Consider the following 18,674-nt stretch of genomic DNA (forward strand, 5'->3'; position numbering starts at 1 on the left):
TCTTACCGAAAAATATCAAATAACATCACACATTATTATGTTACAAGACGAACTTATTAATTAATGTAAGAAGGATCCATCTCAGTATAATCTACAAATGCAATAAACTCATCATCAGCCTAGCCGGTTCGGCTACCAGCCTAACCGGTTTTAGCTAAGTACCAGTGTTTTACAAGGAGCGACTGCCTATCTGACCTCCTCAACCCAGTTACCTGGGCAACACGATACGCCTTGGTTGGACTGGTTGTCAGACTTTTCAAGCTTCTGACTACCTGTTAAAGATGTAGGAATAACTGCTGGGACCCACAATTTAACGTGCCTTCCGAAACATGGTCACCCATCTACGGAGTAACCTGTGATCGATTCACTGAAGCGGTTATAGCTTAGCCTGTAACTGTATTTGGTATTTTTCCAGGACGTGATGGTAGTAGGCGAGCCGTCGCTGATGGGCGGCGAGTTCGGCGACGAGGACGAGCGGCTCATCACGCGGCTCGAGAACACGCAGTACGAGGGCGAGCCCGACTGGAACAACGCGCCGCCCGACGAGCCCGCCAAGACGCCGCCCAACCACTGACCGGGGACTGGCGGCCGACACGCTACCGGTGGCTAGGGAAAATGTTCATCCTGATACTGCGAGAGACAGATACTGACAGATAAACTGACGGCGGAGTGTAGGACTTGCGATGTTTGAGGTGGCTAAAGTAAAAGAATTCATCCAAATACTGCGAGTGTACTAACGAGAGACACATACTGACGGCAAAGTGTAGGAATCGTGATTCTTAGAGGTCTTAAGTGGTACAATTAATCTAAATACTGCGAGTAAGTACTATTTCGACTAATACTGTCAGACGCACTGTCGATGGAATGACTGAATTGTCATTCTAGAGGTCTCAAGTGGTAGAATTCTTCCAATTATTGTGAGTTGAACCGTTGCTTAAATTCAATTTTGATTTTATTTACTTCGTGTTATAACAGCAACAGAAATACATCATCTGTAAAAATTACAACTTTTTAACTATCACGGTTTATGAAATACAACCCAATGACTATCATACAGATTCATACAGACAGCAGAGCTTTAATAACACGATTCCGATTTAACCCTTTGCGCACGGGACCCTAAAAACTACATAAATAATAACGTACATATAATATCATGCTGTTATAATCCTTTATTAGTGTAAATAACACAGCATAATATTATTGTCATGTTCTTGTGTTAAATACAGCCTTTATAAGTCTTGTAGGTGTGAAAGGGAGACAACAATATATGCATTTTATTGCCATCTCTCTTCCACAATTACACGATTTTGAGGTAGTCGTAAATTTGGATGAATTCTCCTATATTTTCTGCTATATTTAAAATACCTACTTAATCGGTATGAACAACTTTCTATTATATTCCATTTGTTTAGGTAATTAAATGGTCTAAGTTCGATTCCCACCCAGGATGAATGTTTGTGTGATGAGCACGATCATTTGTTATGCGTCTTGTTGTAATTAACTGGTGTTTATATTTAGAAACGGTAAATTTATCAGTGGTCTAGTATTTATACAAGCTTTGCTTAGTTTGAGACTAGATGGCGTTGTCTAATATCATTATCAACTAATGATGTATTATATAAATGGACCAAAATTTATTCCAGAATAGATTATTTTAATTCTTGTAGAAAGTTGTTCATATCTATTTAAAAAAATTGTATTATAAATACTACCTGTCTTTAACGAAACAGCCTTTCTACCTAAGTAACTCTTCTACAATTGTGAAATGTATTTAAATGACAGGTCAAAGTCACATGACTTATCGAAAAATGTCATTTAAATACATTTAAGTGTTTTATTATAATTATAGGAATTTTACTTAGCGTAGAAGGGGTGTTTTCTCCGTCACGAGATCTACACTTCGCCGTCCAACAGTATCTAGTTGGACGACAGTTGCAGGACTGTCTGCCGACTGTTTTGTTGCATATAACCGCTGGCTCCTACACGACACGTTGATAGCACTACAGGTTTCAAACACATCTGTTATTTACAAGACAGTGAACAAAAATAACAATTCGTCAATAGGTCACTTGTGTATAAAACAAACAATGATTAAAAAAGGACTTAGACTTGAATAGGGGCCATTAAAAGCACGCGAATTGGGGTATAGACCATTAAGACAAGGATATTATCTCTCTTTCGAAAACTCTTTATCACATTCAGGTCTATAAGAGTGGTGGCGGACCAAAAAATATTAAATTAATATCATTACTAGCGAAAATGACCCCACGGGAACATAAAATCGGGATAAAATCTATCTTATGTGTTAATCCTGGTTATAAACTATCTGCGTACAAGTTTCTTGCAAATCCGTTCGGTGGTTTTTGCGTGAAAGAGGAACGAACATCCATACACACAAATTTTCGAGTTTATAATATTTTTAGGACGTGTGTGTATTAATATATCTGAGGGCTTAGATAAAGTTACATCTCATTACGAGAGAAAACTTCAAATGTATAGTAATGACATTCCTTTTTAACAAGTGACGTGACTTTGACTTGTCAGTTCAATACATTTGAGTGATTCGTCAGCGTTAGAGCGAGGAGTAATGTAACTTGTCTAATGGATTTAGGTCTTTAAGTATTTATTATTCAACAGGGCAGTTTACTTTGAGAAAGAGGTCCAAAGAAAATGGTTTATATCTCGATTCGCAAGTTTTTAATGGCTTCAAATCATAATACAAAATGTAATACGACTTGAGATGGAATTACAACAAATATATAAATTAATTATTTTAAAAATGCTTTCTAGAAAGTGTAATAATTTTGTGTGGACGCGCTGTTCTTTTACTCGAATACTGGGGTTTTTGTTAACTAACTTAGATGTTCATATTTCGACAACAAACGTTATAATAATTAATTTTCATTTAATGAAATACGATTTATATTAGTTTAGGACCCCGTCGCTGCGTCAGCTCATTATTAAGGACTCTGGTTGGGTCATACATTATAGGTATACACAACTTGCATACTTAACTGGACAGTTTTTAGCCACCTCACGAGGTTTGTGAGCAAAAACGCCTAGGTCCTATCGTATGGTTGATGTAACAACCTGGTGTCCAGAGTTTAAACCGCCCGTAGACCTCTGACGTGATCCAACACACCCTTGAATTTCCTTGTGTCCCAGTTTCCTCTAGGTGTTCTTCTGGGCCATTTTTGACTAGATTAATTGTTTTAAATATGTCGCCTGTGTATTGTGTGTGCGTTACACTTCAAGAAATGAATAACGTTCGCGTTCACTATCCTACAAAATTATTATACTTTCACGATAGCTGTATATTTTATATTTCGTTGACAGTCCATAACTAATAAATTATCTAATATAAGTATAAATACGTTGTTGTTATTCCATCTCAAGTTACGTCTTCGTCGAATTCTCAAATGATTTGTAAAAAAAAGTATGTAAAAATATGGCGGCGAGCGAAGTTAGAATGAATTGAATGGAAGAACGAATGAGTGAATGATTGGGAACGCCGTTTACAAGAAAATTAGTATATTTAGTGCCCTTATTGATTGTACTGATACGAAATGAGTTTGTAAATTTTAAACAACAATTGTATTATAAAAAACCTCGGTCTTTTCCAAAAATATTGGAGCAATATCAAGATTGTTTTTTTATTTGTAATAATAAATGTTTCTAATTAGGAAAATTGAGTGTTTTTATCTTGTTATTACTTCAATATTTCTTTTAAAGGAATATCTGAGAATGTCTGCGTGTAATATTATTACTTGCTTGTAACCTTTTTGATATGAAACAACTTCTAATTCACATACTTACAGTTATTTTTTTTCTCCATTTTATAATATTAACTTATAGAGCAGATGTCTTATATGTATTTGTCATACTAATTTAATCTTAACACCACTGTGATATGTCAAAGGAAAGTTTCTAGTGTGTGAGTGCTACAGGTCTAAAGTATTTGTGACAGTCGCATTCTGGAGATTTTCTTGTCACATATATCTATAGCGTTCTAAAGATCAATTTATACATACAAAACTCTGCAAGATGAATTTATATGTTCTTGGATATCTATCATGTTTTAATGTAATATTATTGTAATTGTGGAAGTATGACGGCGCAATACATTGTATATAGCGCCATCCCTCTTCCACACTGTATTAAGTACGTGGCAATCCCCTGTGGTATTTATTTCCTTTAATTCAAATAAGTTGTACTCATATTTGTAGTTCTTTAAAGCCTGCAATGCTATTATTTCTTGATATCTCTGCCTCATCCTGTGGTTGACCGGTAGCGAATGCCTCAGGCATTTTTGTAAATTTTTAATAAGAAGGTTTTATCAAAAAGGGTACAGTTTGTAATGTACACGAATGTAATATAAAAATGTCAGACGGGCCGTTAAGCCTTGCTTTTTGAAATTGTAATATATTAATTATACAAAGTGATTTGATAGAGCTCTGAATTGATATAAAAAAAATCGTTTCTGAGTATTTCAATATCTCAAAAAAATGAAGTTTTATACAAAAATACAAACATTTGTATATGAACGTCATTTTTGTTAAAGTTTTCTCAAAAAAACGATGTTTTTTATATAACCCGAGTCCGTTTAAATCTTGTATAATAAGTACCAGGGTAAAGAATCAAACTTAACCGCACAAGCAGTTGTCGCTAGTTTAGCTGTCAGCTGTCAACTGTCAAATGTCATTGTGACACCATCCGTTATAGTTTTAATTTGTATCTGTGTGTTTGTGGTATTGTATGGCTAAGCGGTGCGGAACGTGCAGTGGTTACTGGCTCTCGACGGGCAAACAAGGATTATGTCAACAAATATAAATAAATCAATAAATATAGGCCTTTACGGATAAATTATCATTATGACTTTTATTTTTGTACCTTTTACCTTTTGCCTGGTTACTGTAAAATTTTGACCTTAAAATATTGTTGGGTGAAATGGGATTATAAAAAAACAAATGGCACTTTTAGTTAGGAATTTAAATCTTAGTGTCGCAAGATGTTTAACAAACAAAAGTCACATTTGTAAAGACGTCCAGACTCAGAACAAGCAATAATGTTTGGATCACTCAAAAACAGAAGCGGGGATAGAACCCTGACACCTCACGCACAGTGGGTTTGTCACAGGGCTACCTGTGCAGTCGCAGAATAATCTAGCTTTAGAGTAGTCTAGAAGGATTGAAACACAATGTATAAACTGAGCTTTTGAGGTCTTGTTCGAGTTTTTAAAGGTCAACGTGGCAATGATATGGTCTTCATACTTCATACTGTTTATTAATAAATTGCAATTAAGATATCGCTCTGCGTCGTATAGACCGTTGAACATGCTAAAGGTAACATATAGATATCATTTTTTATGAGGCCACCAACCACTGCGCACATCGTGTCGCGGGTTCGATTCACGCGTACGACAATCATTTGTGTGCTCCACAAATGAGTCTGGGTGTCTTTAAATTGTGCATGTGACTTGAATGTTTGTGAAAGCCCCCGCGACACAAGGATTAATCTTTGTATTTTTTTTATCTAATACTTCTAGACATTTTGAAAATAACAAACGAACGCATCTTTATATTTAAGTGCGCTACGAACGCAGATGAAAGGTGAACAACCACTTGGCATTTTCGTCACACGTCACCGCTGACGTTTAGAAAGTGCGTTCCGAATATATAATTTGAAATGAATAGTCTTCTTATTAGAGTGACTTTCAAATAATAATTTCACGCGTATAATAAAATAAAGTTTAAATATTTATTTACTTTGGTCCGTCCATATAATGGAATTATTTAAATCGTCTTTAAGCCTATCAAATACAATAATGTTTTTAATACTTGAATGTTCGTGACATTATAATTTTGTAACTTTCAAGAAGTATTCCGAACGCCTTCCAACAATTTTCTATACGTGGACCCGCGGAGCAGTTCAGTCACAAATAATAAATTAAGTTAGTTTATTTAGTCACAAACTTTTAATCAGACAGCAAGATGGTAATGAAATACGTGATCTGTTTGTCCGCCCTCGCGGCTGTAGCCTTCGCACAAGGCTGCACAAACCCTCAAGTAGAAGCTTCATCTTTCACCAGTTTAGATGCCACAGTAGTCTCGCAAATCGCGTATATTACTGAATTTACGCTGAAATGTGACAATCCTTTACCTGAGAACTACGCTCTGTACGCAGAAGTTGAAGGAAAACCCTTGACTGCAGCCCGTATCGGAGATAACAAATACCAGGTAAATTTAACCTCTACGTAATTTATAATCTTTCATAACTGTGTCTTGAAACGTTAGTAACCTTGTAAATAGATATTCTACAATAAAAGAACCCTTTATATTGCTAGATCTATACTTATAACTTAGCTTCCGTGTCAATAAAGAAGTGAAAGTACATCAAGAATGAGTAACATTCAACAATTTACAAATAACATACGGTAAAGTTCAGAATTAGGTCATTACAGATCAAAATTACTAAAAAATATTAGAAAGTACTATTTAGTTGCAATTTTTTTATAACAAGAACATTCTTATTTGATTCCAGTAGCAAACAATGCTATAAAGTTACGTGAGCATAATAAATAATTATGACTTATAAAGGTGTTTAAAACTCAATTAATTTATGTCAACAATGTGACATGTTAATGTTATAATTAATGGTTGAAAATGAGAAAATTGATAACAACTGTGCTAACATTGAAACAGTTGTACAAACAATAGTGGCTCGTCCAATGTGATATAGCCTTATTAATGTTTTACTTCAAGAAACTATTTAATTCTTTTACCAATACTAGTTTTTTATTATATTTATATAATTCTACTGTCTCTGTGTATGTCACTCCTCCTAAACTGCTGCAGCAATTTGAATAGATTTTCTTGGATGCACCCATTGCATATTATCAATATGTATTGGACATTATCAATGCATATTATCAATATGCAATGCTGTTTTTATGAATTACTACTATCAAACAACTAATTTTTAATTTTGTTACCTGTCTTAATAGAAAAAATGATTTAAACCACAAATATTTTTGTTTACATTTCAGAACATTATCCATTATTAAATAAACAATCCTTACAATTCCTTCTCTTGCGTGAAGTAACTTTAGTTAACATTCCCATGACATGAAACCTTTCTCTATACCATAAATAATAAAACTACAGAGTGCTCGGCACAGATTAAAAATATATTTAACGTTTCATTTCAGTACTAATGACACTATAGTATACAAGTAATATTATTTTGATACAAATTTAACATGCTCCCATATCAAAATAATTTGAACACGGATATTGAAAAAATACAAAAAATAAACATAAATGAAACAAATTTACATGGAAGTTATACCTAACTGTCCAACAAAATTATTATGCTTTTGACAACTCAAACTTTTTGTAAATATATCTGCAGGCATAGAATTGGTATTTAAGTACTCTATTTTAATACAATTATTTTCAACTGCTGTTCTGACAAAATGAAATCTAATATCTATATGTTTGCTTCTTTTATGGAATACAGATTGTTTAGTTAACAATTGCGCACCCTGGTTGTCATTATATAACAATACAGGCAAATCATTTCTACATTTCAACTCAAATAACAAGTTCTTAAGGTATATGGCTTCCTTACTTGCTTCACATATGGCCATATACTCAGCTTCTGTGCTTGACAGCGCTATTGTTGACTGCTTTTTGCATTCAAATGAAACTACACTACCAGACATTTTAAACATGAAACCTGTATAGGATTTGCGGTCAACACAATCTGATGCCCAATCTGCATTGGCATAACCTATCAGATCTAAATCATCTTTTACATATTTCAAACCAAAATGTTTAGTTTTTTGCAAATACTTTAAAATACGCTTTACATGCTTCCAATGAGTTTCACTATGATTGTTATTAAACTGGCTAAGGTAACAAACAGCAAAAAATATATCAGGTCGGGTTAACATGGACAAATAGAGCAAACTTCCTATTAACTGCTGGTAGGGGTATTGTTTAGAACAATTATTATCACCCTTTCCAAGCTTCAAATTTACTTCCATCGGTGTACTGGCTGGATTACAATTTCTCATATTAAACTTATTCAACAAATGATCAACAAATTGTTCCTGGTCTACAAAAATTTCATTGTTTTCCCTTCTAACCCTCATACCTAAACATTGTCTTATCTTTCCCAAGTCTTTCAACTTAAATTTACTTTGTAATTGTTTTTTAAGAGATTCAGTTTCCTTTTGACTATCAGAAAAAACAAAGAAGTCATCTACAAACAAAGCCACATATATCCTAGCATTATTATTAAGTTTCATGAATAAACAGGGTTCATATTCTGATTTTTTATAATCTAAATCATGTAGACAATCTTCTACGCGTTTATACCATGCCCTAGCAGACTGTTTTAGCCCATAGATAGCACGTTTCAACTTTAACACTTTGTTTTCTTTATTACTACATTCAAGGTTCTGAGGTAAGCTCATGTATACATTTTCTTTTAAATATCCATTTAAAAATGCTGTGGTTACATCGAAATGAGTAATATCTAAGTTATATTTGACACTTAATGCAAACAACAATCTTAATGTTGAATGACGGACAACTGGGGAAAATGTTTCTGTATAGTCTATTCCTGCCTTTTGGGAGAATCCTTTGGCGACTAAACGAGCACGATATCTCACATTATTATCGCAATCTACTTTTTTCTTAAACACCCACTTACATTCAACCACTGTAGCTTGCTCTGGCCTGTTCACCACATCCCAAGCTTCATTATCTTCGAATGATTTTAGTTCCTCCTGCATAGCTTTACACCATTCCTCTGATTCTGGTCCATTTACAGCCTCTTCATATGTTATCAGCTGGTCTGCACATAAATTTAATCCTGTTTCAACACACATACTACTATAACCATATCTGTCAGGTTTTTTCCTTTTTCTAACAGCTTTATCTGGTTTATCACACTCAATTAAATCCTTTAACTCCTTTGTTGGTATACTGTCAAAAAATTCATCTGAACTACTGTGTGAGTGAGATTCTTCTATGTAAGTACTGTCATTATTGTTACTTTTCACTGTACCAGTTGACACTTCAGAGTCTGAGCCATCAGGATCTTTATTCTGACCAAAACTGTCTGATGAGGACACATTGCTTTCAATTATTGTTGCTTGCACTATTTCTGAATTATCCTGCTCCATGACAGTGACATCCCTGCATGTTATCACCTTTTTGGTACTGGGATTGTACAGCCTGTACCCCTTTATATTATCAGCATACCCAACTAAGTAATGCTTTTCTGCCTTTTTATCCCATTTCAGCCTTTTTTGTTTAGGGATGTGAGCCATAACTGTGCTTCCAAACAACCTTAGATGACTGACATTTGGCTTGCAGCCAGTCCAAAGTTCATAGGGAGTTTTTTGATTCAACCCAGAAGCAACTGTTCTATTTTTTAAGTACACAGCTGTGTGAACTGCTTCTGCCCAAAACTTCTTCTCAAACTTGGCATCATAAAGTAAGCATCTGGCTCTCTCCACAATAGTGCGGTTAAATCTTTCACACATCCCATTTTGTTCTGGGGTATATGGGTTGGTGCGCTGATGTATTATGCCATGTTGTTTTAAATAGTTCTTCATTTCATTTGAGCAAAATTCTGTGCCATTGTCTGTCCTTAGAACTTTTATACTGCAATTCATCTGATTTTCAACCATAATCTTGAATTCTTTAAAACAGGAGTGGACTCCACTTTTATTCTGCAAAAAATAGACAAATGACATTCTACTATAATCATCCACAAATAGCAAGAAATATCTGGATGAGCCGAGTGATTTGGTTTCCATCGGCCCACACACATCTGCATGAATCAAATCGAGGACATGCATACTTCTATTACTGCTATGTGGAAATGGCAGTCTGGTTTGTTTGGCTTCGCAGCATACTGTGCAATTGAACTTGCTGATCTCAGCTTTTTTGTCAAATTCTAAGCCATCAACAGCACCCTCTCTCATGTCATTCATGTCTTTGCTATTTATATGTCCAAGTCTTCTGTGCCAAATTACGTTTGAGGTTGTTGTTGCTGAAGCCGTGAACAAACATACTGACCTGGTGTTTAACTTGTAGACCCCATTTACCAACTGTGCTATGCCAATCAGTTCATTCTGCTGATTTCTGATGTAACAACATTCCTGATGAAAACTGACTTTGTTACCATGCTTTATCAGCTGACTGATAGACAATAAGTTGGTGGTGAGTGTGGGAATACACAACACATCTTTGACAACAATATCAAATTCCTTGTTGTTCACAACAGTCGTAATTTGTGTATCTCCAGAGCACAATACAGGCATAGTTGATCTGTTTGCAACTATAATCTCCTTTGTAGTGAGGTTACATGACACATTTTTTATGTTGTCTTGGCTGATCATCATGTGACTACTGGCACCAGAGTCAATGTACCATTCATGCTTATCAAAACTGCCATTAAGAAATACTGCACTGAACGCATTTACTTGTTTTTCCTTTGTTTGCGGACATTGGTTTTTAAAGTGACCGGTTTGTTTACATTTATAGCATTTAATCACTTTGACAGGTCGGTTTGACGTATCAACAGTTTTGACAACTTTATTTCCTTTACGGCGCTGCCAACCTTTAGACGCTAAAAATGCGCTTTCGGACTCACTGCTGCCAACATTATCGCTCATGTCCAACAATTTTGTTTTTATGACGTCAGCAGATATGGCTAACCCAGAATGTTCGATCGCCATAATCATGGGCGAAAATTTTTCCGGCAATCCTGCCAACAATAGCGATCCTATCCATTCTTCATTAATGTCGAAACCCGTTCCTCTTAATTTTTGCGCCGTATCTATGATCTGCGTAATGTATGCCGTCATTGATTCGCTGCTCTCGAGGCGTATGGAAATCAAATTTCGTAACAAGCTAATTCTTCGGGTGAAACCAGAATCGTCGAATAGCGTCTTGAGTTTTTTCCATATGTCCAAAGCAGTTTTTTCATTCTTGATATGTACGAATAACGACGAATCTATTGTCATCACTAATTTTGCTTTTGCCTTTTGTTCGTCGACGGTGACTGCATTGCCGCCATTGCCGGCTTCTTGCTTGATGATGTCGACGCCTTCCAAAATCAAGAAATTCTCGGCCGCGAATGCCCACTCATCGTAATTATCTCGACCTCGGAGCTTCGGAACATTAATAATATAACTGCCAGCCATTTTTCACAGTATTTCCACAACAAATTACTATTTTAAGCGGGTCTGGGCCCATAACCTAATAAAACTACAGAGTGCTCGGCACAGATTAAAAATATATTTAACGTTTCATTTCAGTACTAATGACACTATAGTATACAAGTAATATTATTTTGATACAAATTTAACAATAAAACACAAAATTTAACTTGACAATTGTATTTCCCAGGTATCCTGGACCGAGGAGCCTGCGAAGGCCCGCTCCGGTACCCACGAGATCCGCGTTCTGGACGAGGAGGGCTGGGCCTCCCTCCGCCGCGCCCGCCGCGCTGACCCCGCCGCCACCGTCGCCCCTCTCATCGCTATCCAGTTAAACCACCCCGGCAGTAAGTTTTGTTAAGATAGAAAGGCGCTTCAGTACATTTACATAAGGTTGTTGTAAAAAAAAACTGCTCAAGTGTGAATCGGTCCTTACAAATAGACTAACAACAACATGCAAACAAACTTACAACAAATACCATTGGAGTCCAAGTCAAATTGAAACAGAGGGTCCAATACAAATGGGACAAAGATATACAAAGTTAATAAAAACAGTTAATCACTCATAAAATTTATGACCTTATTGTTTATTATCGTTTTTAACAATTTTAGCTGGTTTTCATAAAATGAGACCCCTCTGATTTAGTAAGTGTATAAGTAACAATATATAATAGGAGTTTAAAAAAAAAAGAAATACTGCTAGTGCTAACAGTAGTAACAAGAGGATATCTCACTTGATTTTCAGCCTCTGTTACAAGAATGAGAAATTACGAGAATGTCTCAAACAGAGTAGCTGATTTAGACCCGATTTTTCAATCGTCAGATAACTTTTTTTTTTTTTTTTTTATGGCAATCTGCTAATTGTTTTACCAATTTCTGCCAGTGTCGTGTAATGACCACACATGGGCACTGTAAAATCTGACTGGACTACTAGAGTCTTTTCGGCAGGATTCCGGTATCTAAAACAACACAAAATAGGTGTTAGTATATTATGCTAATACTTACAATAGATGATATTTACACGTATATACTACATAGTTATAATTTGATATTGTTAGCTTTAACAAATCTACAAAACGCACATATAATTTGGGGATTAGGGAAAAAGGACAGGAGGTGGCGGATGTTCACTGGCCTTTGAATTTCCAACCGAGTCACGACCCGATCCAAAGCGCAAGTGTTGTGCAGGGGGCAATTTAGAAACATGTGGTCGATCGTACCTTCGTCCTGACCACACTCACAAAGTGGGCTGTCGCGGACTTTAATTTTGTGGAGGAAAACTGGAGTGCAGCAATGACCAATACGGATACGACATATTACTGACGTAACCGTCTTTGGAACCTTTTTGAATTTATAAAACCATGGTTTAGACGGAATAGTAGGCTGGATTGCTGCATATGCTCCGCCTTTGGCCTTACTGGTCTCAGACCAATAAGACTGCCAGGCCTCGAAGAGATCAGGTTTTGCGCTATGGATCAAGTCGTAAACTTCAATTGAAAAATGCTTCCGTTCTGCGAAGCTGCTGGAAACAGCAGCTTTAGCTGCAACGTCCGCACACTCGTTGCCTGTAATACCCCTATGTCCGGGAATCCATGCCAATATAACCTCTACGCCCTTACTGGAGCAAGAAAGCAAAAGGTTTTTAATGTCAAAAATAATGGGACTGCGCAGAAAATCCTTAAAGGGATTCTTGACAATAGCCTCCAGGGCACTACTGGAGTCAGAGAAAATAACAGCTTTTGAAATATTGCTGTGTGATGAAATGTACAAACATGCCTCGAAAATGCCAATGCACTCTCCAGTGAAAACAGATGTTTCTGGAGGGCACTGGAACTGGAGAAAGGTTTGAGAGTTGGGGATATAAACTGAAACACCGGTACAGCCGTCTGGGGATAATTTAGATGCATCGGTATAGAACCTAGCATAATCCGACCATTTGTCGTTTATAATTTGACAAAACCTGTCATTAGCCTGTACCGTTTCCTTATTTATACCTATGTTGTTGAAGACTAGGGGAACAAAATTTAAAACATTATATGGGGAGGTATAGACGGGTAATTTAGTACACTGGCGAATACGGGCGTTCTCCTCGACCATCCTTATTTTCCTGAAAGAATTTATAAAGAGAGGGATGTCCTTATGTCTCCAATAAGAACTTTGATTGCACAAGTGGTGCAAGGTAGCCAGTTTAGGCAGAATCTTGTGGGTAGAAAGAAAGTAGGACTTGTAAATGAACTTATCCGCAAGATACTGCCTACGGAGAGAAAGAGGAGGGTCGCCACTCTCGACTTGCAGAGCGTTAATCGGGGTAGACCTCATGCAACCCAAAACAATGCGGAGAGACTTTGATTGAATGGAATCCAGCCTAGCCATTGCAGTTTTACTGCATGGTTCCAGCCAGAAGGTTCCATAATCTAATGAACTCCTTATTACGGCATTGTAAATGAGTTTAAGAGTAAATGGGTGAGCACCCCACCAAACGCCAGCCAGAGCCCGCAACAAGTTTATCTTCCTCTCGCATTTATTGGAAACATATTCAATATGGGAGGCTCCAGATAACTTCGAGTCCAAGATGACTCCTAGAAATCTCACCCGGTCTACAACAGTAATGGGAGATCCTTCGATTTCCAGGCGAACATCTGGGCGAACTCGTTTCCGAGTGAAAATTACACTGGAGCTCTTAGGGGCTGATAGACTGAGTCCATGGGACATAAGCCAGTGATTTAATGAGTCGAGGGATATTTGCATGGATTCCGCTGCTCGTTCCGTGGATGAACCCGACACATATAAGCACAGGTCATCCGCATACTGTAAGATCCGACAGTCGACGTTGAGAGACGTGTGTAGGTCCGAAGTATAAATGCTGTACAGGATGGGACTAAGTACCGAACCCTGGGGAAGTCCACGCCAAACGGTCCTAGGTTCCGGCTTTTCACCTGGGATATGGAGCTGAACTTTACGTCCCGACAGTAACCTACCTATAGCTTGTCGCATCTTACACGGTATACTCAGCTGACGTAACCTACTTCTGAGTACGGAAAGGAGGACGTTGTCGTAGGCAGCTGAAATGTCGAGGAACACTGCAAGAACTGACTCATTCCTAGATAGAGCGATCCGGATATCTGTCAGTAAGACGCCTAAGCTATCCATCGTGCTAGATCCCCTGCGAAATCCAAACTGACTTTCCGCTAGAAGGCCGCGACTTTCTATGAGCCATACCAACCGATTTTTAATGAGATGCTCAAATACCTTAGCAATCACCGGCGACAAGGCAATGGGCCGGTAGTGGTCTGCGCAATCAGGGGATTTACCGGGTTTTAAGATTGGGATGATGAGTTGGGTCTTCCAGGAGTCAGGGATATATGAGAGGGAATAACAGGTGTTGAGGAGGGATAAAAGATATAGTCGGCTGTGCTCTCCGGAATTTTTAAAGAAGGAGTAAGGCACGCCATCAATACCTGGAGCCGAGTCCCGAACGTGATTGAGAACAGTCTCTAATTCACGGATTGTAAATGGCGTGTCTAGAGGATCACTGGAAGGGGGGGAGGGTTGGAGTATAGGACACTCCTCACTAAGGGGAACAAAGGGAGGGGCTAGTTTTGTGAGGAATGGTAAGGCTAGGTCATGGGGAATCGAGGTGGGGTTTTGGTCTGAGCAGCCGCGACTATACCCTTTGAATTTTTTCCAGACTATGGAGGGGTTGTGGGGGTAAGGGATGCACAGAAATTCTTCCAACCTTCACGCTTCTTTTTCCTAAATAGACGCCTGGACTGAGCAACAATCCGGTTATATTCAATCAGGTTCGCCACCGACATAGCCCGAACATATTTAAATTCCGCCTCCCTCCGGGATTTAACCATGGCAGAGCACTCACGGTCCCACCAAGGCGGGGATGAGAGCCTACCAGAGGCAGAATTTTTAATCGGGATAGAGCCGTCAGCTGCCAAAAGAATAGAACCCAAGTATTGCCCCATACAGGCGTCCAGATTCTCAGAAGATACCCTGGGTAAAGCGGTAACCATGCTATCCAGATTTTGAGAATACAAGTCCCATTTAGCATCTGAGATCCTGTATTTTAAAAGCGGAGTTTTGTCCCTTTGTGGAAGCATTCTGTTACTCAGAGTGGAACAGATTGGGTAATGGTCACTACCATATGTTAGCCCCAATCGTTTCCACTCCAATTGTCCCATCAAACTTGCCGAGCAAAGGGTAAGATCTACACAGCTTTTACTTTGTCCTGGTCTGGGTAATCGAGTTTCTGACCCATTATTTAGGACACATAGTCCCACTTCATCCATCATATCCACTAAATCCAAGCCCGGACTGTCATAATGGTCGGATCCCCAAAGAGCATGATGGCAATTAAAATCGCCCAGAATTATGATGGGTTTATAGACAACACATATATTCTTAACAAATTCTAAACACAGAGGGTTAGGAGATGGGATATAAATAGAGATAAAATTAATGCCTAGAAGGTTAACACCCACAGCATTAATCTCATCTCCATGGGAAGGAAGGGAAAGAAGGGAGTAAGATAGGGAGTTATTCACGAGCATCGCAGCTCCGCCATAACCGTCAGCACGGTCATCCCGGAGCGTGCTATACCCGGGAATTCTAAAATTGAGCCGTGGAGTTAACCACGTCTCAGATATAGCAAATATTGCTGGTGAGAACAAGTTAATAAGGTGGGATATCTCATGTTTTTTGGGAGGGCACTCCTGGCGTTCCACTGCAGGAGATGGAATGTGGTGGATTTGGATGGCTTTTACAAGGTTGTTGGCAACGTGGTCCGGTAGGGAATAGTTGGACAGGAGAGTAGTAAGGAGCATCACAATCTGTTCGATTGTAGATGCACTCTCACTTGGGGGTGGAGGTTTGTTCATTAGGGCACTACCATTGGGAGAGGGAGGGAAGGAGTAACTATTAATTAGTTCCTGGTGAGCCCGTTGGTTATAACCAGGGGCCAGCGGGGCGTGGGTCTTACTTAGTACTTAGTTGTGGACGCCTGGTGGGAGTGCATAGGATGAGGAGTTTGGAAAGGTTGTAGAGGATGGGCCATAGAGGGGGCTGATGCTAGAACATCAGCGAAAGATTTCTTGACTGGAGGAAATAGTTTTGCTGCCTCTGAATAGGAGATGTTTTTCTCCGACATGCTTACTTTAATATTCCTCTGTCTGATGTATTCCGGGCACTGCTGACTATTTGCATTGTGACGACCTTCACAGTACAAACAGCTTGGTTCATCAACAGTGCAACTGTCTCCAAAGTGCTCCGCCCCACAGCGGTAGCACCTCGGTTTGGACCTGCACTGTGTTTTAGTGTGACCATATTTACAGCACCCGTAACACTGAACAGTAGGGAAGTGGTATAGCTCTACAGGAAGGGCGTTGTGACAGCAAAACACCCGCTCAGGGAGTGTCCGACCATCAAACGTTAACACAACTGTGGAGGTTGGAATCCACTCCGTTTTGCCTTCATTCTGCACTCTCCTATTCATCCGGCGAATTTTTAGAATTTTTCCGAAACCTACTGGTGTTGAAAGGTTATCTGAGCACTCCAGGTCAGTCCAATCAGCCGGGACACCCTTAACTACACCCATTTTTGTAATATTAAAAGTAGGAATCATTGTGTTATATCCTTTGCCTTTAATTTCTGCGTTGTTCAGGAATGCATTAGCATCCTCTGGGCCCTTAAATTCCACCGAGATCCGATTCCTGCCTATCTTTTTGATCCCATCCTGCGTTATATTTTTTACTTTCAGTCTCAACAACATCTGTCCAAATTTCACAGGATGGATGGATGTACCCGACTTAGGGTCAGACTCAACCAAAGATGCAAAAACGATAAATGGAGCGACATCAGTATTGGAGTATTTTGATCTGGCAATTAGAGACGGGGCAGTAGTCCTGTCACGCTTGCCAGATGTTGTTTCGTCATCATGATTGCCTTCAGGAGTAGTCTCGTTAATGGCACGTTTACGTTTTTGTAAGACCTGGGATTCTATTGCCTCAAAGGAGGATAACGGCGCTGTTAATAGCGGAGTATGGGGAAACAACTCCTGGGATTGAATGTTGGGAACGGTTTGGGTAGGATTGATTGGGTCAGGTTGCGAGGGTTCATCGGGATCTGGGGGCCGGCCCGGAGGCCTGTCATCCACTTCCATGGTGGACGAGCGTTGCACGCATAAAAGGTGTAAAAAAGGGGCTTGTTACCTTCTATGTGACACTTAAACAAACACAAAACAAACAAAACGCACACAGACAGCACAAATAATCACAGAACACACCGAAAATAACTTTCTATAGCTTAAAAGCCTAATAGAAACAAACTCCACATGTGTCAGTCACCAAACACAAACCGGAAGTCCAGATAACTTTTATCTGAGGAATAAATATGGCCGTTTGACATATTTTCTATACTAAAGCTGTCAAAATGTCAAACGTATTCGTCGAATAAAAGTTATCTGGCGATTGAAAAATCAGCCCTTAGACATTTAAAATTTATGTTGAATAAAAGGGAAACTCGATACGGAATTTCTGAAAATCTTCATCTTCTTCTAATATATAAAATTCCAGTGTCACGATGTTAGTTACCGTACTCCTCCGAAACGGTTCGAGCGATTTTTATGAAATTTTGTATACATATTGGGTAGGACTGAGAATAGAGCAACATCTATTTCTCTTACCCCTAAGTGTTAAGGGTTGCTCACACTAAAAAAAAATATATTTTATTTTTTGTACCAATTTTTGTGTTCATTTTTTTATAATGTGGCATTAAAAATACATACAACTAGAAATAATTTATTAGGCAAAACAACGTTTGCTGGGTCAGCTAGTTTTTTTATAAATACCGTTCACAGTATTGAATTTAATCATGAGTGAGTGTACGATGCGCAAAGCGATCCCCACTCTTCCGCCGAGTGCTCAAGATCTGTACCGGTTACTAAAATAATAATTATTTTCCGTTTCCAGGCTACTCCGGTCCCTGGGTGAACAGTGAGATCCTGGCGACCGCCCTCTCCATCCTCGTCGCCTACACCGCGCTACGCAACAAGAGCAACATCCTAGCCTAGATCTTAGTTTAACTGTTTATTTTTATATTTAAATAAAGAAAGTTAAGTTATTTTCATTCGCGTTTTATTCCTTCTTTGTTAATAGATTTTATTTACCAAATAAAACAAGAGCCAGTAACGTAAAAATATAATTTTCAAACTTAGGGGCTCTAAGCCAGAGGCATTATACTATTTTGTTGTCATCCCATTGTAACGTCATTACCTAGAGATATGTCTGGTGATCTTTTTAATTATAGTTATTTAGTATCTCACCAATCTAACTATTTTAGCTGTGGCTTGCTGTCATACCCTCGCTTAGATTGATATTTGAAACATTATTTCATCTAGTTCCAAAATCATTTGAAAACTAAATAAATT

The 18,674-nt window shown here is 38.3% G+C and overlaps 2 protein-coding genes across 3 annotated transcripts in view; both read left to right on the forward strand.

Moving 5' to 3' along the window:
* The window catches only part of LOC113492304 (LIM domain-binding protein 2), a 40,055-nt gene extending 35,183 nt beyond the window's left edge, over positions 1-4,872 (forward strand). For both annotated transcript variants that reach the window (XM_026869750.1, XM_026869749.1), the window contains one exon: positions 416-4,872. In XM_026869750.1, the coding sequence (XP_026725551.1) occupies positions 416-574 (159 nt within the window). In that variant the 3' untranslated portion in view covers positions 575-4,872. The remainder of the gene's footprint in view (positions 1-415) is intronic.
* A 996-nt stretch (positions 4,873-5,868) lies between these two features.
* Positions 5,869-18,373, forward strand: LOC113492305 (translocon-associated protein subunit delta). The gene is made up of 3 exons (XM_026869752.1): positions 5,869-6,239; positions 11,433-11,589; positions 18,217-18,373. Exons 1-3 carry the CDS (start codon positions 5,994-5,996, stop codon positions 18,315-18,317), a joined length of 504 nt encoding a protein of 167 aa, XP_026725553.1. The 5' UTR covers positions 5,869-5,993; the 3' UTR covers positions 18,318-18,373.
* Positions 18,374-18,674: the final 301 nt, after the last annotated feature.

Source organism: Trichoplusia ni, chromosome 3 (assembly GCF_003590095.1).
Source record: "Trichoplusia ni isolate ovarian cell line Hi5 chromosome 3, tn1, whole genome shotgun sequence".
Lineage (NCBI taxonomy): Eukaryota > Metazoa > Arthropoda > Insecta > Lepidoptera > Noctuidae > Trichoplusia > Trichoplusia ni.

Excerpts from the sequence above, each read along its gene's own strand:
- LOC113492305 (XM_026869752.1), top strand. The coding sequence starts at position 5,994 with ATGGTAATGAAATACGTGATCTGTTTGTCCGCCCTCGCGGCTGTAGCC. Across the intron at positions 6,240-11,432 it reads TCGGAGATAACAAATACCAG|GTATCCTGGACCGAGGAGCC; the intron begins GTAAATTTAACC and ends TGTATTTCCCAG. Across the intron at positions 11,590-18,216 it reads CCAGTTAAACCACCCCGGCA|GCTACTCCGGTCCCTGGGTG; the intron begins GTAAGTTTTGTT and ends TTCCGTTTCCAG.